The 27,315-nt window shown below is 55.5% G+C and overlaps 1 protein-coding gene, 1 long non-coding RNA gene and 1 pseudogene across 2 annotated transcripts; 1 reads left to right on the top strand and 2 right to left on the bottom strand.

Annotated features, from left to right (window-relative positions):
* Positions 1–27,315, bottom strand: part of LOC138102437 (uncharacterized) — a 705,988-nt pseudogene that overhangs the window by 164,563 nt on the left and 514,110 nt on the right.
* LOC138102406 (serine/threonine-protein kinase PAK 3-like) lies at positions 13–27,315 on the top strand (the record flags this gene model as incomplete). Its single annotated transcript, XM_069000116.1, has 12 exons — positions 13–196; positions 12,831–13,434; positions 13,631–13,690; positions 14,524–14,572; positions 15,596–15,705; positions 16,471–16,588; positions 16,984–17,083; positions 17,505–17,701; positions 18,616–18,753; positions 22,857–22,946; positions 23,876–24,041; positions 27,209–27,315. Coding segments are annotated over 12 exons (1,923 nt in total), but the record flags the coding sequence as incomplete, so codon positions are not given.
* LOC138102458 (uncharacterized) lies at positions 3,512–11,133 on the bottom strand. The gene is made up of 3 exons (XR_011147425.1): positions 11,023–11,133; positions 8,328–8,451; positions 3,512–3,703 (listed from the first exon to the last, which is right to left on the bottom strand). It is a non-coding gene; the product is annotated as an uncharacterized lncRNA (long non-coding RNA).

The following is a 27,315-nucleotide window of genomic DNA, read 5'->3' as shown; positions in this document are numbered from 1 at the left end:
TCTCCACCCTGAGGCTTCTCCCCCAGCTCCGAGCTCCCCCTGGATCTCCGGCCGCCTTCCCGGCACAGGGGGGCTCTTTCCTCCTTAGATCTCTCTGGGCTGCGTTTGCAGCCCCTCCTCGTGCCGCATCTCCGGGTCTTTTCCTCCTCCTCCATCCGGCCACGCCTTGGGAATGACAAATCCTGGTTTGGGGGGAGAAAAAAGGGGTGAGCGCCTTGGGCTGGGGGTTCCTTCTGCCCAGGTCCATCTCTGGGAGTCTCCAGGGCTTTTGCGTCCATAAAAACCCCAAACCACCACAATTCAGCCCAAAAAACCCTCTCAGCACTTCCCCCTCTCTGATCTCTCCACTTTGGTGTTCTGGGGCTCTCCTTTCCCTGGCCTCATCGGGGTCCCGTGGCTCCTGGGGTTCTCCCCTCTCTGGGGTCCCGCTCAGGGATGATCCAGGGATTTTGGGGGTCCCAGGGGTCCCTTCTCCCCTGATTCTCTGCTCCAGGCTTACAGCAATCCCAGGGGTCCCCCCTTATCCAGGCTCACCCCATCTCCAGGCTGCCGGGGGTCCCCCAGCTCCGGGATCGCCCCTCTCCCCTCACCCCACCCCGGGCTCCCGGTGTTCCCCTCCACCGCTCTCCTGGGAGGCCCCAAGACCGATTTCCCCCTCCCACCCTCGCACCGGGATGGAGCCCCCAAAATATCCCCCGAAGGGGCATTTGCGGCTCAGCTTTGGGGACCTGCAGGATCCAAACATCGCCCCCCCTCCTCTGCCCCAAAATGAAACCCTCCCAGGGACCCACAAAGAGATTTGGGGCTCCATTCCAGAAGCTGTGAGCTCCAAACACCCCCCAAGAGAAAACGCCGCCTGGGGACCCTGTCACGATCTGCTAATACAAGCAGGGGTTGTGATGGTTCATTTATCGATCTCAGAGTGTAAAAGGACACAAGGGATTTCAGTTTTAATCAGAACAGTGCACCTTTATTAAGTGCCCACAGCACGGTAATGTGATAGAGGAGAGAAAGGGAGAGAGATAAAGAAAACAAAGTAAAAAGAGTAGAGAGGAAGGGGGTGGGGGGGAATAGCTACCAACGGATGAGACGAAGTCCTCGTGGTCTCCTGCCAATAGATTTGTCTTCTTTCCGTGGGGAGATCTCGTCTCGGTTAATTTAGAAAGTCCCTTTATAGCCCTTTTCAGAAGCAAGGGGCAGCTGGCCAAGAGCTGGGGAAACCTACAGCCGTTGTTATGGGGCCCGTTGCTTTGGGAAGCAGGTACAGGACAGGTGTACAGGACAGGTCATTCCTTTCCGCTTCAGCGCAGTCCTTCCCGCCTGGGCAGCGAGAACGGCGCAGTCCATTGTGACCTGCATCAATTTCCAGACACTCCACCTCAGCCAGGCCAGGCCTCCTGTGTTCAGTCTCTGTCCCTGGCGATGATCGTGAGGCAGATGAGGGATCTTCGGACCGTCTCTTACAGACCCCCCGAGAGATTTGGGGCGAGCTCCCCCTCCCCGCTCACCTGCGGGATGCTCCCGGGGCTGCAGCGGACAGAGCGGGCTCCGACCCCGCGCTTCCCCTGCTGCTTTTCCTCTTCCTGCTCCTCCTCTGCCTCTCTCGCTCCTCTTCCTCCGGCTCCACCTCCCCCGCCTCCTCCTCCATCTCTCCTCCCGCTCCTCCTCCTTCCTAATCCCGCCTCCTTCTCCTCCTCTCTCCGGGCCCTTCTCCCGCTCCTTCCTCACCATCTGGGGATTTTTTGGGGGAAGGGCGTTGTCCCAATCTCCTGTTTTTTCAGGGTTGTTCTCCTTTCCCGCAATTTTTGGGGTTTGCAGTGGCCAAACTCCTCTTTTCCCATGATTTTAGGGCTCTGGGTTTTCCTCAACTGCCCTGTTCCCAGGATTTTGGAAGGTGCTGGGAGTGCCCCCCCCCCCCCGATTCCAGGATTTTTAGAGACTGACAGTACTCAAACTCCTCCTTTTCCACCACTTTGGGGTCTGGGAGTGCTCAAACCCTCCTTTTCCTGACATTTTGGGGGTCTGGGAGTCTAAAAACCCCCATATGTCCAGGATTTGGGGAACTGGATGTTCCCACATCCTCTTTTTCCAGGATTTTGGGAGGTTGAGGATGCCCAAACTCATCTTCTTCCAGGATTTCGGGGGTTTTGGTGTTCCCTAACCCCTCTGGTTCCCTGGATTTTGGGCTTTATGTGTTCCCCAACCCCCCTGTTCCTGGGATTTTCAGTGGTGGCAGTGCCCCAAATCCCCTTTTCCAGCATTTTAACTCCTGGAGTTGCTCAGTCCCAGATATCCAGGAGCTCAGGTGCACTCCAAGATGGGGATGAAGATGTCCAGGGGCTCAGCTGTGCCAAAAACGAGGCCCCAGCTGAGGGCATTCTCTGCTTGGCTGAGCTCTGCCTGAGGGCTGGGGCAGCAGCAAGGGGGGACACCCTCCTCCAGCGGGGACATCCCGCAAATGGGGGACACCCACAAGCCCCTCACAACCCCCGGGGCTGGGCTGGCCCTGCCTGGATGCCGGGAGACACCAAAACCGCTCTGTCCCTGCCCTCTGCTACTGCACAGGGACAGGAAATACAAGGAAAGGCCCAGGAGCTGAGAGAAGGACCGGGAGAGATCCCGCCCCGAGCCCCGGCATGGGCACAACAGAGCCAGCCTGGGCACAGGGAGGGAATTTATTCCCAACCAAATCCCAGCAGCACAAGGAGAAGGCAAAGAAATCTCTCCAACACCTTCCCCCCACCCAGCGCGGATCACCCGGAACGGGGGTCACCAGGGCTCTGCCCCACGGGGGTCACTGGGGATCATCCAACGCCGATCCTCCCATGGGGGATGGAGCTGGAGCAGCGCACGAAGCTCTTCCCGCACTCGGGGCACTCGCAGGGCTTCCCTTAGCGGTGCCTCCCTTGGTGTTGGGTCAAGGCTGAGCTGCTGGAGAAGCTCTTCCTGCACTCGGGACACTCACAGGGCCTCTCCCCGGTGTGGATGCACCAGTGGAGGGTGAGGTGGGAGCTCTTTTGGGGGGACTTTTTCTGTGGGATTTCAGAGTTTAACGCAACCAGGTGTTTGCAGTAGCCAAACTCCTCTTTTCCCATGATTTTAGGGCTCTGGGTTTTCCTCAACTGCCCTGTTCCCAGGATTTTGGAGGGTGCTGAGAGTGCCCAGACCCCCCCCGATCCCAGGAGTTTTAGAGACTGAGGGTACTCAAACTCCTTTTTTCCACCTTTTTGAGGCTCTGGGAGTGCTCAACCCCCCTTTTCCTGGAATTTTGGGGGTCTGGGAGTGTCAAAACCCCCCCGTCTTGGGGTGACTTTATGATGTGTATCCCATATCGCTGCCCTCTGCCCAGAAATTAATTCTTGTGCCTTTCTGTACCGGTTTGGCCAAATTTAGAAATATATCCTCTGAGAGAAGGCACAACCACCCCTCCCCCACCAGGTTCAGGAAAAAAAAATTTTCCTCGAAGGAAAGTGAAGAAGATAAAACTATTTATTTAACAAACACACGGGAAAGGAAAATGAGGTTAAATGGTAAAATCTTTCGCTGTGGAGGAAAAACCTGGGATAGCGTTAGAGTCCTCCCTTTGGTCTCCTCGGAGCTGGGGCTTGGCCCAGGGCCAGGCCCTCTGTGCCCGATGGAAAGTCCTCCCGATGTGCTCTGAGGTTGAAAGCAGTGCAGTAGCAAAGGGAGAAAATCCAGAATTCTAGAGAAGGAAAAGCAAAATCCAACTCTCAGTCTCTCTCTCCGGAGAACCAGAAACTGAAAACAACTGGCCAAAAGCTGACTGGAACACAGCAAGCCGGGTGCTTCCTCGCTCCCCTGCCGCAGCTGGGGAAAAAAAAACAACCTCCTATCTTTATGTGACCTTGAACAAGCTGCAAACTGCTTTGAGAAAGTTTTGGTCAGTTTTTTTTTCCTTCCCCCTCTCAGGCTCAGTTTAGAGGCATAGAAAGGCACAAAAAATTAATTTCTGGGCATAGGCAGCGATATGGGATACACATCATAAGGTCACCCCAAGACACTTTCTATGCCTCTAAACTGAGCCTGAGAGGGGGAAGGAAAAACTGAGCAAAACTTCCCAAAGCAGTTTGCAGCTTGTTCAAGGTCACAGAGAGATAGAGATTACTTTTTCAGCTGCGGCAGGAGAGCGAGAGGGAAGGGAAGCACCCGGCTTGCTTTTCTTTCCAGCCACCTTTCAGCAGTTTTTTTCCTCAGTTTTTTGAATGTTTGTTTTTTCTGGGACTTTTTTCTTTTTTCCCTTTTCTCTCTGCTGGACAGTTTCAACATCAGAATACATTGGGAGGACTTTCCATAGAGGCCTTGGCCCTGGAGGTGGGCCCACCACCCTGTCCCAGCTCCAAGGAGGGGGAGAGAGAGATCTACGGAAGGACTCTGAAATTTTCCCAGGTTTCTCTCAGCAGATCAAGAGGTTTTATTATTTAGCATCATTATCCTTTCCATGTTTGTTTGTTAAATAAATAGGTTTTATCTCTTTCAGTTTCCTTTGAGGAAAATTCATTTTTTCCTGAACCTGGTGGGTGAGGGGTGGTTGTGCCTTCTCACAGAGGATGTATTTCTAAATTTGAGGAAACCGGCACACAGGAGACCCCCATGGAAGGAAGAACACCAACGCCTCCTTACAAACACATGCTCTGAATCTGCTCGGACACAGCCACACGCACTTGCACACAAGCAAGTGACAGCACAAACCAGCAGCTCCACAAAATGGCACTGACTGACACACACTGCTGCTCAGCCAAGCTCCTGCTCAATTCCTCAACTTCCAGAACAACAACAAAGCCTGAACAGAACCATGGATATCGTTTCCCAAACAAAAGGGGACAATGTTGAGGCAGTTTGCACATTCTCCCAGAGCTAATTAAGGACATGAACACCTGGCAGGAGTAAAAAGGGAAGTCGAGAAGGGGTCTCAGCAACAGGGGACGGATGGTGTTGGTGTGCTGGGAAGGGATTGGTTGAAGGGAGTGTGCAGGAATATGGTTAAGGCAAACAGCAGCAGGAGGAATCTATGTGGTAAGAAAGGAAAAGGAAGATGGAAAAGAGGAGGAAGAGAAAAATAGTGAGAATAGGAATGTTTACAGCACCATTCCCGATCTTACCCTCAAAAAGGGCCAAAACCCTCTAATCCTCAGGGCCAGCTACATCTCTTTGTATCCCCGGTTTCCGGGACAGGGAAACAAGGAGGTCAGTATTTCAGGGTGTTTCTCTGTGGTGGGGAGCAGCAGGACAGGGCAGCACGGGCTGGGGGCCTGTGGGGAGCTGTGGGGCAGGGCCGGGGCTGTGGGGCAGCCGGGGCTCAGCGCCGGGCACTGCCTGACCCCAACACCCCCCGGGCAGGGCCGGCAGTGGCCCCCGGCCCCCAGGAGGCTGCGGGATGTGGAAGGATCAGGATTTTCCTTCATCGATCTTTTTTGGGTCACGGGAGAAACAAATGATTTTGCAGAAAGCTCAGCAGCTGTCAGAGGATGAGCACCCACGGGCACTGAGGGGGCTGCAGGAGAGGCACAAGAAGCCCCTGCAGCACTTGGCCAGAAAGGCTCAGCAGGGCAATGCAAGAAGGGATGAGCAAAAGGCCAAGGTGAAGGCAAAGGCCATGGCAGAGTTTCTACAGCCCCCCAGGGATGAACCGCAGGGCCCAAGGGGGCCCCAGCACCCAGGGGACGGCGGCGGCCACAAGCACCTGGCACAGGCATTGCCCTCCTCGGCACGGCAGAGCCCACCCAAACAGCCCCTGGCAAGGAATCAGGGGTCCATCTGCAGGCCAGAAGGACACTGCAAGCACAGACAGCAGCACCCTCAGCACCAGCAAGTCCACCCCACATGGACATGGATTGTCAGGGCTGGCAGAGCTCCCAGCAGACCAGGGACCCACCGCACCAGAGCCCTTGAGAACATTCAGGGCGCGTCTGGATCGAGACGAGGCCGCTCCTGATGGACACAGGGGCCTCTCAATCCACTCTGAATCTGACACCTAAGGGGGGAAACTGTCAAGAAGTTCCTTGATTATTCAGGGAATAAGTGGGAAAGATTGGCAGGTGTGTTTTATTCAACCACTATCAGTAGATGTGGGGGATGGGTTTATGTCGCTGTTATTCCCTACAGAACGGTGAATCACGACATAGATCCAAGACATGACTAAAACAGAGCTGAGACCTCATTTAATTAATAGCTCATATTTTATAGTGTAGTTTACAATAAAGAAATTACATGATTGGTTTATTCATTCACCACCTCTCAAGGTGATGAGCTGAGCAGTAAAACACCCATTTCCAAATATTATTCTCACAAGACTGAAAACAATTTTAGAGTTCTCACAACAACTAGCAGGTGTAAAAATAGTTTACATTCTTGCAAACTGTTGTCCATCCAGTTTGCATGACAATGAAAGATTTCACAGAGAAGCTGTGAGAAGCTGGATTTCTCTGTTTCTCAGCTAAATCATGAAAAAGGAAAACTTCAAAAATGCTACAGAGCTGGAAAATTTCTCTGCTCCTGCCTTTTAGCATCCACAGGTTTGAAATGCATCAATTTCTGTTTGTTCCTAATTGTGATTGCAACTTACTGGGAAGGGATTTGGTGGCAAAAGCAGGAATACAAATTAACATTGTAAAAGGAGATACAGAGGCTAATGCTGCTGTACCTTGGTGTCAAATGTCTGCAAAGGCCTCTGCTGAAGGGAACCCAGAAGTGTGGGCAGCCCCACGGAAATAGGGAAAATCAGATATGGAGCCTCTCCAAATTCCTCTGAAGCATCCAGGACAAGTGGTGTCTAAAAGCAATACCCTGTTCCAAGGGAGGCAAGGAAGGGGTTACAGCCTCTTACTGAGTCCCTGCTGCTAAAGGCAGCGCTTCCGGAGCCAGGCATCTCTCCCTACAACTCTCCTCTCCTGCCAGGCAAGAAACCCCATCATGGACACCAGAAGGAAAGCACAATTTTCAAGGCTTCAAAAGCAGATTAACTGAGCCTCCTGCCCTGGCCCTCCCAGACAGGGAAAAACCATTTGAATTGCATGTGGATGTTAAACAGGGCCATGCCAAAGGAATTCCTGGGCTCAAATGTTTCACCCAGTGGCCAGAGAGTGGCCTCATTGTCTGCAGAATTGTGCAGCCCCGGCTTCAATGGCAACTGAGGCCTGAAAACTGACAGCAGCAGAATCTCTCATTGTTCCAGCCTGGCATCAAGGTAAAGCTTGGAGTTAAACCAAAGGAGCTTCTAAATGGATGAGCAGCGCTGGGTTCTTACAGAATGAAACTTGTTGGATGGAACAGGAGGATTCAGAGTTGAGGACAGGGCAAGGGTTGAACCCAGCCTCCTGTTTGAACGGCCCTGGACACGGGGCTGGCAAGAAACCCATGGCTGCAGTCAAGTGACAGAGCTCCAGAGCCGGCCTAGGAGAGATTTACCAGACATTCCCTGGCCTGAGGGAGAAAAGGTGTTTAGGGATGGGTCTGCAAGGGCAGCAGAAGGGAAAAGAGTGACAAGACACGCTGCTCTTAAGGAAAGGGAATGAGACAAAGCGCAGCTCAGCGCCCGCATGCTCAGCTCAAAGGGCCGAGCTGGGGGTGCTTGGAAGAGCCTGGCACTGAAATGCCCTGAGCAGGAAGGCTTCAATATCTTCTGCTAACAGCATGGCAGCTCACAGCGGGGCAGAAGCATTTCCAACTGCTTCAGCAATCCCTGCATCAGTTCTTAAGGCATGTTTGGAACAAACAATTCCAAGATATGGGATTGTGGAAGCAATGGACTCAGACAGGGGAACTCATTTTACAGGAATGACCCTTCAGGCTGTTCTGGCTGCTTTAGGAACACAGTGGGACCTCCAAACGCCCTGGCATCCCCAGAGTTCGGGTCGGGTAGAAAGAATGAATGGGGAAATAAAGAAACACCTTCTGAAACTGCTGAGAGAAACCAAGATGCCACGGGTACGGCTGCTGCCATTGGCTTTGGCAAGAAGAAGAGCCAGACCCAGGCCAGATATTCAATTATCTCCCTGGAATCCATGTTTTCAATTCCTTACCCTGGTGTGGTAAATGAGTGAATGATAAATGTTGTCGTTCACATATATGATTCAAACATTTAGAAGTGATGATGGATTGTGTAGAAATAGTGTTACAGTATAATGTAGTTAAGTAGAAACAAGATTAAGGTAAATTGTAACTTTGAAATAGTTTTAATATGTTAAGAAATGTCTTAATAAACACATGGTAATAAATGTCTTTTGAGCGGAGAAACTACAGAGCCAGGAATCAAGACATCTTAGAGAAACAAAGAAGATAAACCGCATGCATCCCAGGAAGATTGTTACCTCATCAGAGCTCACACCGCCCAAGGGAACTGGCAGCTGCAAATGAGGCTGGAGACTGCGGAGGCACCGGAGAGAGGGGGCCTGTCTGCAGTTCTGAAGCGATCCAGAGGACTGAGGCGGTGTCCTGCTGGGGGAAGGGGCAGAAACGGGACAGGGGGAAAGGGGAGGGAAGTGTAAATTCCTTTCTGGGTTAATGAATATGTAACAGTTCAGGAGAGTACTTAAGCCCACAGTAAAATGAATGGAGGGCGCCTCTGGCAACATTGCCAAGCGCCCCAGGCTGTGATTTGCCTTTGTTCTACTAATAAATGTTCAATATTACATTGCTAAAAACTTAGCTTTTGTATTCGTTTTCTTCAGCCTTGATTCTCATACACTAAAAAGGTTGTTGGAGAGTTTTTGTTCCCCCCCCCCCCGCAGTTTAGGTGACAAGATTACATCATTAGAAGGTTTTTTCTTAATAATCCTACTTTGACATTGTCAGTTGGGTCTGGGCCAGGGGTGTGAGAGTCAATTTATAGTCTCAGGAAAAGAAATAGCGAAAATCTTTATTAGTTTAGGGGTTTTTTTATGTATGTGTGTGCGTGGCTGTTAGTGATGGCAGAATTTTGGAATGGGTTTTTCGATGTTCACCTGTAGGTTACATTGTGCAAAACTGGAAGATCTTTAAAGGAGACCCTTTAACTCATAAACAGTTAAAAAAAAAAACATGAAAAAAAAAAAAGGGAAAGGAGCAGCTTGGGGGCGGGGGGGCGGGGGGAGGAGGGCCCATAGGTGAGTCACCTGATGGCTGCCCCGGAGGAGAAGTTTCCTTCCAAGCAGCCAGCAGAGGAGCTTTAGAAATGCAAATTATCTCTGCTGCGGGAAGTGTGCACAATGTCCCAGGCTCTCCTTGCCTGCCAGAGGAATTGGGCTGATTCCCTCTGCCCCTCACCCCAAGCTCTGCCTCCCTGCACAGACGGAATTTGCATCGCTAAAGGCAGAGCCCGCACTGAGCATCTCTGACTCTGCAACAGAAATCCCTGAAGCTGCAAAGGAAAACAGCAAACGGAGAATGTTGGGAGAACTTCACTCACAAAAGCGGGGGGGAATCATCCCTCTCCCCACTCCAACATCTGCTGGCACTGTCTGGGTTATACAGGGTGCGTTTGACCACTGGGCTGCTTTTGCTGCCACAAGGTCAGCGAAATCACTTGGGAATCCAAGGATGTGATGCTTTCATCAGAGAAAAGAGGTCAATTGATGCATCCCTGGCATTTCTGGGAGCACCCAAAAATGGGGAAAAGATGAACGGCCACCAGAACAAATCCTACAACACCATGGAGCAGCCCCTGGGAACCCAAACAAATTCATACCAGGTGCCAGAGAACCCAGTGATCATTTCAATGCATCATTAGATTACAAGCTGTCCTCCAAACCATAACCAAGCACACAGCTCCAGCTCCTGACCTTCGCACCCACCAATCCACTCCCATGAGCAACGCCACATTTCACCCTGGGATGGCATCAGATTCAGCAGAAGGACCAGGAGGTTGTGGAAAATTAAATTACTCAAACTGCCCTTGTCAAAGAGATGGCCAAGGAAAAGTGGTGAAACAGAGAACAAAGGAAAGAAGAAAGCAGCTCATGTACCGCTCCAAACGTGGAAAGGATGGGAATGGGACACGTTTTCGTGGTTCCCTGGCAGACCATGGGTTAAACCAATGCTGTTTATCCTCTCAGGTGCTACAGCAACTCTCATCTTTTTACCATGCACCACACCTTGCTCAGTGCAGCTCATTCAGCAGGGGATCAAGGGCATGCAGGTGGCAGCCAGGCCTCCTGACCCAGAAACGGCTGCAAAAGGACACAGAATGAGGTCACTGAGAATAATCCCAAAACCAAAGAAAGCCCAGGAAAAACAGATTAAGGCATTTTTAAAGTTTGTAAAGAAAAGTACTGAAAAAATAAGAAGGGGGGATTGAAAGGAAAAAAATGAACGTGTCTTTAGAAACAGATGCTGTGAATCCCATTGGAGATAGGGGCAGGGACTTGGAGGTAAGGATGTAACAAGAGAAACCATAAAATTTCAGAAAAGTGTTACTAGCTGACAGAAACCGCGGCTCAGCCAAGCTCCTGCGAAATTCCTGAACTTCCCGAAGAAGAACAAGGACTCCACAGAGCCATGAATACCGGATGTTCTACAAAGTGGGGGTGCACATTAAGGGGCACATGCAGCAGGCGCACCGGGAAGTCTGTACCTTCCAAGGACCTCAGCCACTGCGGAAAGGGACACGGAGATGCGGCCGGGAAATCGGCATAAAAAGGAGGCTGCGTCCTCCAACACTTGGACAGAGCCCACGGGAAATGCCCCGTGGCCTCTCCCTTGGTCCAGGAATAAAGTTCCTTTTACAGGACTCCTCCGGCTCCTCTGGGCACACAAACCTCTGGCCACGGGAACTTTCCCGCACACTCCCGCCGACGGGGCAGCCACCTCTGTCCTACCCACAGCAGCCGGGACGAGCCAGCGCTGCTCCGGCACCGGCTCCTGCCGAGGCAGCAGCGGCAAGGAGAGCGCGGGCAGCCGCTCCCGCAGCGCCCTCACGCCAGGGCGAACACGGCGCCCACACGGCACAACGAACCCGCCCCAGCCCCCTGCCGCCCCCTCCGCCCGCAGCCAGCGCCGAGCCCCGCCAGAACCGAGCGCGGCTCCCACCTGCGCTGGGGCCGCCTCCGAGCTCCGCCGCCGCCTCACCGGGCTCCGGCCGCCGCCGCCGCTCCCGGGCCCGCACAGACGCTCCGCCAATGGCGCCTCTGCTGCGCCACGGCCGCCCTGCCGGCGGCTCCGGGCCCGGGCTGCTCCCCGCTCCGACCAATCAGCGCGCCAGAACCACGACTGACGGCAGCACCGCCCAATCGCAGCGAGGGGCGGGCTCTGCACACGGCCCAGCCTCGCCCCGCGCTCCCAGCGCCCCCCGGGCTGCGTGAGGGGAAAGCCGCAGCTGAGGAACAGCCCTGGAACGGGCCCGGCCCGAGCCGCCATTCAGCTGGGAAGGGAAACAAAGCTCTCCGCTGCTCCCGGCCCGACTTGCCCAGCCCTGCGTGTTGGCTGCCTCCGGCTCCTTGGGAAGCCCTGCAGCCTCCCGACTCCCGCCCCTAATTCGGAGCATCGGTGCATGGCTTTGATTTCGTTGTTCAGGCTTGGCTATGGGCTCTCCTTGTCTGCTGCATTTTCTGGGTTCCTCTTGGAGGCTTTGAGCAACAGGCTGTGCCCCGGGAGGATCCTTTGTGCTCCTTTGTGACAGAGGAGAACCTTCCAGGCGGTTCTTGCGGGAGCTGCTGCTGTGATGTCACGGGAACGCTGCCGCGTCCTCGCCGTGTTCCCGTTGCTGTGGGCACGGAGCCCTCAGTGTCCAGAGCGGCTCTGGGCGCCCGCTGGTTGCCGGAGGATCCTCCTGCCCGAGGCATTCTCAGCAGCCAGCCCAGCCCCTGCCGGGTGTCCTTCTGTGCTTGCAGGGGTACACTCTGCCACGTGTGCAGCACGGCCAAAATGATCCAGCAAGCGGTTGCTGCAGTTTGCACTCTGTACTCTGTGGCTTATTCGGGGTATTTTTTAGCCCACTTGGCACGTAAGTCGAGGTTTTCCCTGGCTGCAGCGTCGGTGCCATCGGGCTTGCTGTGTGCTTTCTGTTCTCCCACTGGAACTGAGCTGCCTTTGTAACCAAATTGCCATTAAGACACCGCTGGTTTGGGAGAGCTCCTGCCAGCAGCTGCAGCTGAAAAAGGGGGTGTCTGCAGCCAGCGGGGCGTGCACAGCATTTGCAATGGAGCCGGGGGGGTTCTGTTCCCTCAAGCGCAGAGTCTGTGCCAGCAGAGCCTGGAACTCCCTGCGTTGGCTGCTGTAGCCAAGGGCTGACAGCCCAGGATTCTGTGCTGTTCTCTTGCTTGCTGTGCGAAGGGACTGTGGCTCCTGGAGGGATGTTGTGGAAGCAAAATGCTCTCTCGGGGTGTCCTTGCTCCGTGGGAGTTCCCACCACGGGCAGGTTTTTCCTAACAGCATCTGCTTCGTGTTGCCTGTCCCGTTGCAGGGCACCTCACGCGTGGATCCCGAGCAGCTCCTCCTTCGGTGAGTGGGAAAGGAACCTTTGGTGGTTGGAATTGTGCAGAGAGTTGTGAGCTTGGCGTGTGGCAGTCGAGCGCCAGCCTGGGAGGCTGAAGGAAAGTTCCTGCCAGTGTCTTTGCAGCAGCAGCAGTAGCAAAGGGATCCCTGGCACTTTTCTCCTTCTCTGCTGAAGAGCTTTTGAAGAGCTGCAGGTCTGGTTTTGCAGGCAGAAGATTGCTTGCTGGCTTTAGCCACGGTGGAATATGGAATGCCCAGCAATAAGTGGCAATGTCGACTTTAGCCCATTCCTAGTTTGAACAGCTCTGAATCCCATTTCTGCTTAGTGCAGCTGGATGTGTAGCTGAGGATAAATAAGGCGATAACTGAGATAGAACTTCCCGTCCCTCACGCTACCATCTGTCCACAGGGCACAAAAGCAGCATCAGCTCCTCCTCTGGCTCCCTGTGCTTCCAAAGAGGAGGCCAAAGAGGAGGAAGACAGCAGTGAACTTCCTGCTGTTCTGGGGGATGATGGTGAACTTCCCTCTGTCCCGGGAGACCACAGTGAACTTCCCTCTGTCCTGGGAGATGAGGGCAAACATCCCATGGTTCGGGAATACAACAGTGAAGCTCCTGTGGTGTGGGGCGAGGATGGTGGACATCACCCGGTGTGGGACGAGCACAGTGAGGCTCCAGTGGCATGGGAGAAGGACGACGGACATCTCCCAGCGTGGGACGAGGACAGAGGACATCCTGTGATTTGGGAAGAGGAGGCTGCAATTCTCCCAGCATGGGAAGAGGACAGGAAACATGCCGTGGCTTGGAAAGAAGACCAGGAACCTGCTGAATTTTGGGAAGAGGATGGGGAACCTCCCTCTGCTTGGGAAGAGGACACTGAACCTCCCTCTGCTGCGGGATCCTGGGCTGAACATTCTGACAGCAGCACAGCCCTGCAGCCAGAGGGCAGAGAGGAGTGGTGCCTGATGCAGCTGAGTACGTCTGCTGTGCTGCTGTGTGCCAGAGCAGGGTGCTGCGTGTGTGTCTCAGCATCAGCTGCACCCAGGCTTGCTGTGCAGCTGAATGTCACAGAGTCATTTATTGTCCTTGCCCAGCTGAGAGCAAGGGGCTCCCGGCCCCAGGGAGTGGGGCTGCATTTTGGCCCTGCTGCAAGGCGGGGTCTCCATCTGGGAGGGAGCGTCTTCCATGTGGTTTCTTTCAGGGAGCACCGTGAGCGTGGGGGAGCCTGCCGAGAAATACCTGGAACTGGAGCAGGTTGGCCAAGGGTAAGTGCACGGCAGTTACTTCTGCACAAGCAGGGGCCAGGTATTTGCTGGTGCAGGATCAAGTGAGAAGCCAGGCAAGCTGCAAACAGCTTCAGACACTGGGCCACGATCCTGCTGTCTCTCAGTCCTGATCAGAATTGGTAACTGTGGTCAGAAGGCACCGTCAGAGGCCCCTGAGCCTGGCAGTGTCCTGCCTGCAGCAAGGAGCAGGACCTGGAAGATCTTCTGTCCCTGGAATGTGATTGCCTGAAAGAGCAGCTCACCATCTGGTGACTGTCAGAAAACAGTTCTCAAGAAGATTCCTTTCAAATATTTTGCTTCCAAAAATATCCACTGCTCAGGATTATCAACATAACAGTTTAGAAACAGAAACCAGAGATGAACTAATAAGTGCTCTTTTTAGCACAGGTAGTAAGCCCTGTACATTCAGTAACAGACACAGAGCTGCTGCACTGGGGGGGAAAATGCATCAGCTGCCTGATGGCAGGGCCCTTGTGGATCCTGCAGCTCATAGGCAGGAAATGGAAAAGGATGAAATACATTCTTTTCCAGTTCTTTAGACACCTGCTCCCACCCTAGGTTTTGAATTACTAAAGTAATTCAGTGTGGACATTTGGGATTTGCTCCAGCCCTTTTCCTTCGTGTTGGGCCTCAGTTTTCTCTCGCACACCTTGCGAGGCACAGGGCTGGTGGCTGCTGCGCTGCTGTTTGAAGGGTCGATGCACCCAGGTGTTTTGTAAACGCTGCAGGCAGCAGAGATCTCCTGTCTGGGCTGGCTTTCACTCCCAGGGCCTAAAGCGCTGCTTCTTTCTTCTCTGCTGTTCTGTCTCCAGGGCTTTCGGAACCGTTTATAAAGGACTCGACAGGGCCACTGGAGGAGAGGTCAGTGTCACCACGCCCAGCGCGTCGGGCAGCTCTCGAGGGCTTTCCCCTCTTCTGGGAGCTGTGGCTGCAGCTTTGGGGGGCCAGCAGAGCTTTCCTGCACAGGCTGTTCCACTGAGGGCACAGCAGTGTCAGCCTGCAGAGCACGGCTGCGACAGACTTGAGCCTTCTGAAGTGCCCAAAGGAATGCAAGGAGGGCAGCGGTGTCTGTCAGAGCAGGACACGCTGGCTTGGTCTTCATATCTGAAAACATCAGTGCATCAGCTGGTGGAGGCTGAGGCCTAATTTATCTTCATCCCAGCCTTGGACAGGAACACTGTTTAGCAGTTTTTCCATCCTGCGTTTCATCTTCAAAGGATACCTCAAGACCTAATGAAGGAGCGATCCTGCTTGGCATCAGTTTGGGGTTTTAGTCCTACTGCAGCTGTTCCCAGAGAGAGGGAGAGGAATGAGAAGATGGATGTGCAGAGCAAAGCTCTCTCCTAAACCCTGCAGCTGTGTTTGGGTCTGGTGTCAGTGACAGCCCGTGACAGGGATCATCTGAGCAATGTTTGTGCGTGTTTGCTCTGTTGTGCAATCCCAAACAGAGCAGTTGTGTTTGAAATCATGACCAAATCCCCCAGGATTGCTAAAGGGTTCCCGGCTGTTTTGCTCTGTTTTCACAGAACCAGAATTACTTCCTGCTTGCAAAATGTGTTTGAATGATAATGAGAGTGGTGGTAAACTAAGGCGGTTTGAGAAAACTGCAGGTGCAGAGAATGCTGTGAGAGCTTTGAGGCTGAGAGCTGAGGGCCCATTTCTGCAGAGCTTCCAAGGCCAAATGTCTCTGGCCCTGTGTCCTGTAAGCGGCCCCGCAGCGAGCAGAGAAATGGGCTGTGGGAATGTCACTTGCTGAGCCCGGGTGTCCCATCCCAAGGCAGTTTGGCACAGCCCGGCTCCGTCGCTCCACAAAGACTCGCTCCGTGTTTGCTGCGGCCTCCTGCCCCAGACTCCTGCAGTTCAAGGGCTGCAATGTCCTTTCAGGTGGCCATAAAGAAAATGAGTCTCAGAGGGCAGAACAGGGAACGAGCTGTGAATGAGATCCTCGTCCTGAAGGACAAGAAGAACCCCAACATTGTCAGCTCTTTGGACAGGTGAGTGCTTCAGCTCTTATCCCGTGCACGGGCCCTGCGTTAATCTCTCCTGGCATCCGCAGTCTGTAGCCTGTTTTGAAAAAGCCTCACCCGGCCGTAGCTTCCCAAAACAACAGCCTGTGAGTTCACTCCCTCCGTGTGCTTTTGTTGCTTTGGTTTGGTTTTTCCTTCAAGCTGACCCAGTTTTCTGGGTCTTATGACAAGTGCTGATAAACCCTGGCAGAAATTATTTCCCTTGGCTTCTCCTTCCCAACTCTTTTCCATTGCTGCAGATGCCAGGAAGACCAGGTTCTTGTTTCCAGAAATGCCTCATGTGCCCATTTTGCAATGGCCTTGCCTGTTTCTGAAGGGACTTTCTGCAAGGTTTTCCAAACACTTGACCACTTTTGTCCTAAGTGCTGCACGGCCCCCTGCCCTGGATAACTCTGGAAGTTGTGTTGCCTTGTTCTGGAGGGAATGGTGAAACTGCTGAGTTCAGATGCTGAACCAGCTGGGGGCAAGTGTTGTGGTTCCACATTGATCTGGGCTGCTGCTAAACTGCATTTTTCACTTGCTTGCCATCTAAGGCCTCTCCTTTCCCACAGGCGTCTCCTTCTCCTTTAGACTGTGCAGATCCCAAGGACTGTGCAGCCTGGCAGGAATGTCTCTGCATCGGATTCTGTCCTCATTTACAAGTGACCTGGAAACAAAATTCCACTCGAGGCTTTTCCATCAGGGAATTGAGCAGTGCATGTTCATCTCCATGCCATTGTTTGCCTCTTCCAGCTTCCTTGTTGATGAAGATCTCTGGCTGGTGATGGAATACATGGATGGAGGAACTTTGCAGGACGTTGTCAGACAGACACGCATGGCTGAAGGAGAGATGGCAGCTGTCAGTCGGGAGGTGAGGGATCCTGCTCGTGCTTCCCATGGCTTGGACACAATGCTCCTTCCAAGCAGGGCCTGAGAAGAGGAGTGGCTCCATGCTCAGAGCTTTGTTTCTGTGTTATTTTTATGAGCTGGAGAAGAAAGAGCCTCTGAAGTGAACGGCCTGCCAGTGTCACTGCACTTCCACTCTGCTCTTGTCCTCTTTCCTGCTGTTGTGGGACTCTCTGTCTTTTTTGATTTGATTTGCTGTTCTCAGCTTTGCCTTGAACCATTTGCCCGGAGCTTGTCTGCACTGCACTCCTGGCCTGTCACAGCAAAGCTGCTGCTGGCAGAATTCTAAACTGTCCTTTCTTGTGGGATTGTGTATTCCGGCCATTGATTTCCACCCTCGTGTTTCTTGCTCTCTCTCAGTGTCTGCAGGGCCTGGATTTCCTCCACTCAAACCGGGTGATCCACAGAGATCTGAAGAGCTCCAACATCCTTCTGGCAACGGACGGCTCTGTCAAGCTGGGTGGGTGTTCCTGGTCAGGCACGGCGCTCCCGGGCTGCGGGTGTGGGGCTGCTTCCCAGTGACGGCCAGAGCCCCACAAGTGCTGCTGGTGGCGGTGCCCGGCCCCTGCTGCCAGCTGAGAGCGGCTGCCCCATGCAGAGAGCTCAGGAGAGGAGCAGGGTGTCAGCAGTGGCTTTGCTCTGGGTGTGGCCCTTGCAGAGGGGCGGGAGAGTTGGAATCTGAAGCTTCAAGGGAATCACTAAAAGCCACTGCATGAAAGCTGAGGGTTCCTTTAAGGGTCCACTTCCATCTTGCCTTGGCTACAGCCCTGCGGACTTTTCCAGCTGGATTCAGCAGTGCATTCTCAGACTGAGAGTGGGCAATCTTTGTGCTTGGTTTCCTCATTCCAGCTGCCTTTGACAGTGTTTGTTTCTGTCCTCAGCTGATTTTGGCCTCTGCGCTCAGCTCAGCCCTGAGCAGGAGCAGTGCAGCTCCATGGTGGGCACTGCTCACTGGATGGCCCCAGAGGTTGTGACCAGTTCTCCTTATGGCCCCAAGGTGGACATCTGGTCCTTGGGCATTGTGACCATCGAGATGGTGGAAGGAGAACCTCCTTACTTCGAGCACACCGCAGCCATGGTAAGAGGCAAATTTCCCAGAGTTTGCAGAGGCCTGTGAGCACAGAGGGACCCGCCCTGGGAGGAGCAGACGGAGGGCTCTGCCCATCGGGAAGGGAATTCCCAGAGGACTCCAGCCTGAGCACAGACAAATATTCTGCAGTCTCCAGAATTTGCTTTGGGTTTTAAGTTGTTGCAGCTCTTCTGTCTGCAAGGATGACCTGAAAACATGAAGCCAGAGCATCAGCTCTAACCTTATCTTGCAGAAAACCCCAGACCAACCCCAAACCCCACACCCAAACCCAACAAGTTTTCTGAAGGAGTTTCTGAAAGAGGTTCTGCGAGATGAACTCCCCCTGACTCTTCTCACTGGGAAACTTGTCTAAAACATGGAGATGATTGTTTAACATCCCCATAGTCTAACATATTTCTTTCCTCGCCCAAGCTACTTTCTCCATGTCACCAAGGCTGAGCTTTCAGCAACCCAAACCTTGGGTTCCTTGCCTGGCAGTTTCTGGGATGGAACATCTTGAATGCATTTACTTGAGTGTCAATGGCACTGCAGGGATGCATTTGATGTAAGAATCCTTGGAAATACCACAGGCAGGCCACAGTGACTCTTGCAAATGGCCTGTAAAGCTGGTGTCCGTATTTGGAGAAGCAAAATGGGTTATTTCTGATGGAGGTTCCAACTAACAAAGTCAGCCAATGACATTGGCTCTCAAGGCAAGACCATGTGGATGTTGGAATGGCTGTGGCTGCAGCAGCGTTTGGCTTTTTTGGTTGGCATAGAAAAATGAGCTCTGATCAGCATCTCTGCCAGGGAGGAAAGTGTCCCTGGAGACTGGGGCTGAGAAACCGGGGTCGCTGTGAGCACTCGTGGGTGTGTGAAGGAAGCTGGCAGAGCTTTTTCAGAAGTGTTTGCTTTCCGCGCAGGCTCGCTGTCTGATCCGGCAGAACGGGACCCCGCAGCTGCAGGAGCCCAGGCGCCTGTCGGCTCTGCTGCGGGACTTCCTGGAGTGCAGCCTGGAGCCGGACGAGGAGCGGCGCTGGTCTGCCCAGGAGCTGCTGCAGGTGGATGCGAAGCGGCTGCAGGGGAAAGAGCAGCGCGAGGGAGGGGTTTTCTCCTGGGGCCCCCTCCAATAGTGTCCAGTCTCGCTGCTTTTCACATGAAAAGCCAGCAGAATCCTTGCCTGGTTTGGCTTGGCAGGGTCCTTTGCAGGTCATCTGGACCAGGTGCCCCGCAAGGAGCAGGGACATCTTCAAGCAGATCAGGTGGCTCCGAGCCCTGCCTGACCTGAGCCTGGATGTTTCCAGGGAGGAGGCACCTCCCACATCTCTGGGCACCCTCTGCCAGTGTTTCCCCACGCTTCTGATAAAAAAATTCTGCCTCAGATCTAATCTGAGCCTGCTTCCCTCTCCTGAGTTTCAAACCATTCCCCATTGTCCTGATGCAACAGAGCCTGTGAGGAGCTTGACTTGGGAAAGTAACAGTTGATTTCTTTCTTTTTCATCCTTTGGGCAGCATCCATTTTTATCATCAGCCAAGCCTCTCTCCAGCCTGAGCCCTCTGATCGCTGCAGCAAAGCAATTGAAGGAGCAGCGGAGGATGTGAAGCACCTGGGGACAGCTTTTCGTTATAGTAGTTAGGACAAGTGGATAGTTACGGTAGTTAGCACTGCTAGTTAGTTATGGTGGTTAGGACAGCCTGGTAGTTATGGCAGTTTTTTGAATAAAAGCTCTGTTAAACCTCAAGTCCCTTGATGTGTCCCTTCCTTGTCCCCCCGTGACTCAGCTGCCCGGAGCAATGCGAGGGGAGAGCGGGCCCAGCCTTGCCCAGAGCTGAGCCCCAGCAGAGCCCCGGCAGAGCCCAGAGCAGCCTCAGCATCGGCAGAGTCAGCCTGGAAGGAGGCGCCTGGAGCCTTCTCGACTGCAGCCGACTCTTGTTTACAAACCGCGTGGGGTGGGAAATGCCACTGGTTCTGCAAGAGGGCAGAGGGGGCCCGGGGAAGGCCCAAATGCGAGGGACAAAACCCGCCCAGTGCTGGAGAAAAACCACGCCTTTTTCCCCTCCCATGTCGGCCAAAACATTGAATCCTAAACCGAGTCAAACGGGGCAGGGGAGGAGCCCAGGCCCTTCCATCCCTGCAAACCAAAGCGTCCCTTGCACGGCTCTGCGCCTCTGCGCTGGTGGCCCCGTGGGTGTTGGTTTCTGTCGGGCTCGCTGCCGCCAGCCCAGGGCCAGCCTGGGACTGAAGCCGACTAGCAAAAGCTCGTATACAATTAATCACCTTACAGTACCACAAAATTCAAATAATCCTGTTATTCTGAATCATTTTCTCTCACTGCAGTCTTCAGGCGAGACACAACTGCCCTGGGCAAAAGTCTGGGTGCGGAATTTACTCACTAACCAGTGGGAAGGCTGCATGAGCTTATCGTTTGGAGTCGTGGGTATGCTTGCGTTTCCACAGATACTGGGGTACGGTGGCTACCTGCAAAATGTGTTCACCCTGACCTACGGCACCAGAGGCAGAACAGGCAACCTCCAAATGATGACCAGAACGCCAACCATCCAAATGGCCACCAGAATGTAGATCATCAGCCTAATGACTCTTCTGATGATGACCAGGATGTCAACCATCAGGCAGATGGTCCTTCTACAAGCAGAGACTGGGATGGTCCTCCCACAAGCAGAGACTGAACTTTAAATTTCTTGTTATGGAGTCAGATCGTTAAAGCCTTAAGGACATATTTAGAATTAATAACTGATGTAAATTTCTATTTAGGATTAATAGTAGAGTTGTTCTCTTATCAAACAAAAAGGGGGAATTGTAGATACAAAAATGCTGCTAGCAAGGATTTTCTTGCTATTTTCTAAGTCCGTGAGAGACGTTTCTCTCTCACAGAAGAGGTGGCAGGGAATGCAAACAACCAAACTACCTGCAACCTTGAAAAGTCTTGTTTATGGTACAGTAGAAAAATATTTTGACAATGGATGTTTTAGGATTTTAGCCAATCCCCAAGGGGAGGCTGATCCTTTGTCCAATTAGACTCTGAAGAAAAAAGTCTATAAAAGAGTTTGTAAAATAATTAAATAAATCAATCTTGCTGCACAATTCCTGCCTGCTGGACCTTTTCTCCTCCTCTTCCCTATGGCTGCGGGACACGGTGATACACCCTAGGGCCTAGGCCTGTGGTAATAGCTTTCTGTTCAAGTTACAAAGCATTTTAAACCTTTCTTTGCAGAGTATCTTAATACATATCAACCAATAAGCACCATACACAATACTTTTACATTTGGCTATAGCCAAATAGCTACTACCATTACCATATTATAGTCATTATTATCCAATCACAAGAGTAAGCAAGTTACAATTAAAGCTTACAATGGAAAGTTCTCAGACCTTTCTTCCACCTGCCACATCGACATTTGTTTGCCGGTGATAGCTCTCTCTTTTTGGTAAAAACATGTTTTCTATTTACTTATGCTCTTCTTGAGACTTATTTACTTGGTGAAAAACACGTCTTTGTTTGTTGTCACATACCTGTGTTCTAATCATAAAAATCTCCTTCCAGCTCATCTCCAACCTTTGCCTTCTCAGTTATTCAATGATCACTGGTTCAGCAAAACACCTTTTCTCTACATCAAAACTTGCTTTCATTTCTATCTCACCCTCAGTTTCTACATTCAGAGATCTTTCTGCCAAGCCTACATATCTGTGAAACTTTCTTACCAAACTTTCATCCTCTCCAACAGGGGACTGAATGCCACGGACAGCGATTGCTGAGAGTTGGAGATTCCAAACGCTCCAAGGGGCCCGAGGGAACCGCGCTGTGGCCTCGGGGCCTCCCTGGGGCACCGCGGGGACCCCCGAGCAGAGCAACTCTTCCCGCCCCCCAAAGTCCACAGGTTTGGGTCAGCTGAGGAAAAGAGCTGGCAAAAGGGGCTGGAAAGGGGCTGGAGCCCGAGGGGACCCCTCAGCCATGGCCCGGAGCAGCCGCAGGAAAATGCCCCAGAAACCAAGGAAATCGATGGAAGTAATGAGGAATTTTGGAACTCTTCCCGCTGCTGTTTCCAGAAGGTCCCGGCCGGGTCCTGCCGGGAGGAGCCGGGGACGGGGAGGGGCCTCAGGGCTTAATTGGGGAGAAAAGTTGAATTGGGGCAAGGAAACTTTAATGGTGGGGAGAAAATGTGAATGGAGGGGATTTGAATGGGAGGGGATGATTTGAATTGGGCAGAGAAAATGAAGTGGGGGAGGAGCCCCCCAGCCCTCGGCTGTGCCCCGAAGGTGCTGCCAGCGGTTCCCCTGCTCCCACCCCCCGGGCTGGGGGCGTGGAGCTGCTGCTGCTCCCCGGGAATGCCACGGGATAAAAACTCCACTCAAGCTTTTATGTTCCCAGTCATTCCCAATAAGGTCCCAGTTGCCCCCAACATGGTCCCAGTTGTTCCCAGTCATGCCCTGTATGGTTCTTTTCACTCTCAGTCCCTCCCAGTAGAGTAAGGTAGGGCCCCAGTCACTTCCAGTATGAACCCAGCCACTCCCAGTCAGTCCCTGTGATGCCTTTTGCCCCCATCATGGTCCCAGTTGCTCTAAGCATGATCCCAGTATGAGTCCAGTCACCCCCAGGATGATTCCAGGTAACTTCCCAGTATGAGTCTGGTTTGATTCCTGTCACCCCCAGTATGATTCCAGTCACTCCCAGATACTCCCAGAACTATGCCAGTCACTCCAATATGACCCTGTCACTCCCGGTATGATCCCAGTATGACCCCAGTATGGGCCAGCTGCTCCCAGGATGATCCCAGTTGCCCCCTGCATTTTTCCAACTGCACCCTTTCACCACCACTGTGGTTCCAGTCACTCCCAGAATGATTCCAGTCAGTCTCAGTATGGTGCAAATCACTCCCAGTATATCCCAGCAGCACCCATTGGGCCTCAGCATGTTCCCAGTAGCCCTCAGTGTGGTCCCAATATATCCCAGTATAATCCCTGGTGCTCCAAATCTGCTCCTGCCCAGTCCCGGTCCTGGTCCCAGTGTATCCTGGTGTCCCATTCTGTCCCAGTTCATCCCAGCCTGTCCCAGTCCATTCTGGTTCCTTTTCGGCAGCCGCTGCCGTTTCCTGACTTCGTCTTCCCCTTCCCCCCCCCATCAAAGCTGCCCCCCCGCCCCCCAAGATGCTGATGGGGATCGGGGGCTTCGTGTTGGGCTTCGTCTTCCTGACGCTGGGGTTCGGCTTCTACCTGCACAAGCAGATGATGGGAGGGGTCCGGAGGTCGTGTCCCCCCTCCCCCGGAGCTCTGTGCTCCCCCCCGGGGCCCCCCAGCCCGGTGTCACCCCCTTTGCTCTGCCCACAGAGCTCCTGAGCCGCCGGTGGCCGCAGCCTCTCCCCGTGGCCTCGGGCCCGACCGGGACCCCCCGCTCCGTCCCCGCGATGATTTTGGGGGTCGTGTTTCCCCCCAGCCCCGCTGTCACTCTGTCCCCGCCCGGCTGCTCCCAGTGTTCCCAATAAAGCTTCCCAGTTTGGGCTGGTCCCGTTTATTGAGCGGCACTGGGGAGAGACTTGGAGGAAACTGAGGGGGAGCCGAGAGTGGAGGGGGCAGAACCGACCCTGGGATGGATCGGGAATGGGGACCCCCCTGTGTCCCCACCGTGTCACCCCGCTCTGGGGGGCCCTTGGGAAGCACCTGAACGCCAACACAGCCCCCAGAGAACAGCAAAACGTGCCGGGACGCCCCTAAATTCCACAGCCTCCAACGACCCCCAAATCCCACAGAAAGAGTCCCCCCAAAAGAGCCCCGAAGAAAGGCGCCAATCAGAGACAGCGCATGACAAGCTTCAGCCAATCAGAGCGCGCGGCGCTGGTGACTCACCAGTTGCCAGGCAGACCCGCAGCGCTCAGCGCTCCCCACCCGGACCCCACCTGCGCCCCCCCCTCGCCCCCAGCGCCCCCCGCCAGGGGAATTTGGGGAGGGGGCGCGTGGGGGGCGCCCAGGCCGGGCCCAGAGCCCAGCGCTGCCCCAGCCCGACCTGTCCCGGCTCCGTCCCGGCTCCTCCCGCGGGATGCGGCCGCGCTGGGAAAACGGGGGGCCAAGGGTGGGCGCTGGGCCCGGGGGGAGCAGGAGAAGGGATGGGAGAGGAGGAGAAGGAGAAGGAGGCACCTTTTAATGATATTTTATTGAGTCTCGTTTTTTAGAGACCAGGATCAATACTCCCCGGCCGTCAGGGCGAGTCCCTCAGGGCTGCGGGGCCCTGCTGCCGGCTCACCCCGTGCCAGCGCAGCGCCAGCGCTCAGCGGGGCTTTGGCTTCCCGTGCCCTTTCCCGTGCCCCCAGCCCAGCGTCACCACCCCCGTCTCCCCAGGTCGTGCCCGACCCCACCCCCCCTCCCCCCCTCCCCCTTTGTCGAGACACGGAGGATGAGAATTTCCCCACCATCCAGCCCAAGAGTTCCCCCGAGCCCATTTCCTCTCGTGCTTTCCCTCGGGAGCAGAGCCCCACCCCTCCTGGCTGCCCCCTCCTGTCAGGGACTTGGAGAGAGCCAGGTCCCCCCTGAGCCTCCTTTCCTCCAGGCTCAGCGCCCTCAGATCCCTCAGCTGCCCCTCAGAAGTCCTCCAGACCCTTCCCCAGCTCCATTCCCATCTCTGGACGTGCTCCAGCCCCTCCATTCCATTCTTGAAGTTTGAAGCCCAATCGCTGTCCTGTCGCTGCAGGTGCCAAAACCGCAGGGAGACTCCTTGGAAATGGGGGTAGAGAGGAGCCCTTCAAAGGGAAACGTGTGCAAAACTGCTGCCAATGGCCGAGCGGGTTTGGTGTGGCTGTGGGAGCAAGAGATGCTCCGGGACTCCGCCTCGGCCGCGGAGCGGAGCGGCCCGTGCTGCCCCGGGGCGCGCGGGGCTCGGCCGTGGGGCGCGCGGGGGGGAACGGACACACGGGCACCGGACACACGGACACGCGGACAAACGCTCCCAGCGCTTCAGCGGCAGCGGCAGCAGCGGCAGCAGCGGCAGCAGCGCAAAAGCAGAGAGTCTAAGAACCCTCTGCGTCCCTTCTCCTCCTCTCCCTCTCCCAGTGTCTCGCACCCTCTCCCGCTCTCCCTTTGGTTCCCCAACCCCCCCTCCCGCGGCCTCCCTCTCCCCAGGCCCGGCCGGGCCATGCCCCCGGCCCGCCCCCGGCCCCGGGCGGGGCTGCCCCCTCCCCGCCCCCGGGCGTCCCGCCGCGGTCCCGCCTCCGCCCGGCTCTCGCCGTCCTGGCTGTGGCGCTGCTGGGCGGGCATCAGTGCCTGGCTCCTGGGCACCATCGCCAGCCCCTGGCTCCGGCTGGCCCGACCCCGAGCCCGGCCCCGGCCTCGGCTCCTCCCGGGGCCCGCCGGGGACACAGGCGGCGCGGCCGCTCCCGCCGCCTCCGCAGCGTCTTCCCCGCTCCGAGCTCCGCCGCTCTTGAGCGCGGCCGCCGGCCCCGAGCCGCCGGTGGCCCCTCCAAAAGAGCCCCCATGTGCGGATGGCCGGCCCGGGGCGGTTGAGCGGCGCTCGGGGGCCGTTCCTGGCCCCGGGCCGAGCGCTGACGGCCGCGTCTCGCGGGCACGGAAGGCGCAGCAGGGCCTGAAGGAGCGCTACCGGCTGGGTTCGCTGCTGGGGCGCGGCGGCTTCGGCAGCGTCTTCGCGGCCACGCGGCTCTCGGACGGCGCCCCGGTGAGTGGCGGGGCCGGCGGCGGGCGCAGGAGGCGGGGGGCAAAGGAGGAGGAGAAGGAGCATGGGGCTGGGCACGGCGGGCGGCGAGCTCAGCCCGCTGCTCCCCTTGCCTTGCAGGTGGCCATCAAACGGGTGCCGCGAAATCGCATCGGCCATTGGGGCGAGCTGGTGAGTGAGCGATGGGCAGCGGGAGAAGCCGGGGCGCGGCGGGCGGGGATGAGCCGAGGCCCGGCAGGGTGGAAGCCGCCAGAACGCCTCGAGGGAGAGCGGCCGTGGGGCCAGCGGAGCGCGCAGAGCGTCCCCGGCTGGCTGAGGGCTTCCCGAGCCCCGGCACGGCATCAGCCCCGCTGACGGCATCGTGCTCCTCCCGCAGCCCGACGGCACCCGAGCACCGCTGGAGATCGTGCTGCTGGACAAGGTGTCCGCTGGCTTCCCTGGCATCGTCCAGCTCCACGAGTGGCTGGAGCTCCGCAACAACGTGGTGATGGTGCTGGAGCGCCCGGAGCGGTGTCAGGACCTCCTTCACTTCATTCGGGCACGGGGCTTCCTGTGCGAGGAGGTGGCGCGGCACCTGTTCCGCCAGGTGCTGGAGGCCGTGCGGCACTGCACCAGCTGTGGGGTCCTGCACCGGGACATCAAACCGGAGAACATCCTGGTTGACCTGGCCACCGGGCAGGCCAAACTCATCGACTTTGGCTGTGGCACCTACCTGCAAGCCGCAGCCTACACCAGCTTTGCAGGTGAGCCCACGCAGGGGGAGGCTCCTGGTAGTGGCATCTCACAGCCCAACATCTCACAGCCCAACATCTCACAGCCCAAGCCGGCTGTGGCAGGGGGGATTCTCCCTTTTGCTGCCAGTCATGGCAGCCGGAGTCTTCAGCTGAGCTGCTTTTGAGCGGCGCTGGCTGAGGGACCATCTTCCAGCCCTGCTGGCAGCCTTCGCCAGCCACTCTGCCCAGGACTGGCGCTGGGGCTGGGGCAGCCAGCGCCACAGAAACACGCGTGGGTGAGGGTAGCAGAGAGGGGGGGCCAGAACCTGTGCTCCAGCCCGTTTGGTGTGCAGGCGAGACAGGGCTCGGACTGCTCTGCTGCCCGTGGTTGCCTTGGCTTAGGAATGGTTTCTGAGGCAGTGCAGGCAGGGAGGATGAAAGCGTGGTTTTTCCCCAGCACCAAGTGGGTTTTCCCTTTGCATGGAATGCTCGAGCCTTGCCAGGGCTTCCGCTGCCCTCTTGCAACACCAGCGGCTTCTTTTCCAACCCCCAGTTTGTACACAAGTCCCAGGTGCTGGCCAGAGGGCAGCGGGTCACGCCGCGTGCCGCTGCTGCGGCCCCCGCATGCCCAGGGATGCTGGGGCGAGGCTCTGGGAGCAGGCAGCGTCCCCCTGAAGAACTCCATCTCTATTCCATAGGAACACCATCCTACAGCCCCCCGGAATGGACCCAGTTCGGCTGGTACTACGGCGAGGCAGCGACCGTCTGGTCCCTGGGCATCGTGCTGCACCAGATGGTCTGCGGGGAGCACCCTTTCAGGAGGGGCTGGAACAGCACCTGGGGCCGGCTCGCGCTCCCACGACGGCTCTCTCCAGGTGGATCCTCGTCTCTGCAGCACAGGGGAATAGCAGTACTGGGAGACAGCAGCGGGCTCAGGAGCATCCCGCTCTGGCAGCTGCTGAGCAGGTGGCAATGTCCTGCTCTCCTGCTCTCCTCCAAAAGAAAGAATTGATGGCAAAGTTTAGGCACAGCCCTGAGCACACGCAGAACAGCGTGGCCATGGCAAGAGTGGGGCAAAGCGGACAGGAGCCTTCTGCAACTGACTGGTGCTTTCTGCTTTCTCTCCGCAGAGTGCCAGGATCTCATCCGACGATGTTTATCCGTGCTCTCCTCGGAAAGGCCCTCATTAGAAGACCTGTCCTGTGATCCTTGGATGCAGGATATTCGCGTGCCATAG

Source organism: Aphelocoma coerulescens, unplaced genomic scaffold, assembly GCF_041296385.1.
Source record: "Aphelocoma coerulescens isolate FSJ_1873_10779 unplaced genomic scaffold, UR_Acoe_1.0 HiC_scaffold_75, whole genome shotgun sequence".
Classification (NCBI taxonomy): domain Eukaryota; kingdom Metazoa; phylum Chordata; class Aves; order Passeriformes; family Corvidae; genus Aphelocoma; species Aphelocoma coerulescens.
This window is presented reverse-complemented; position numbering and strand designations above follow the sequence as displayed.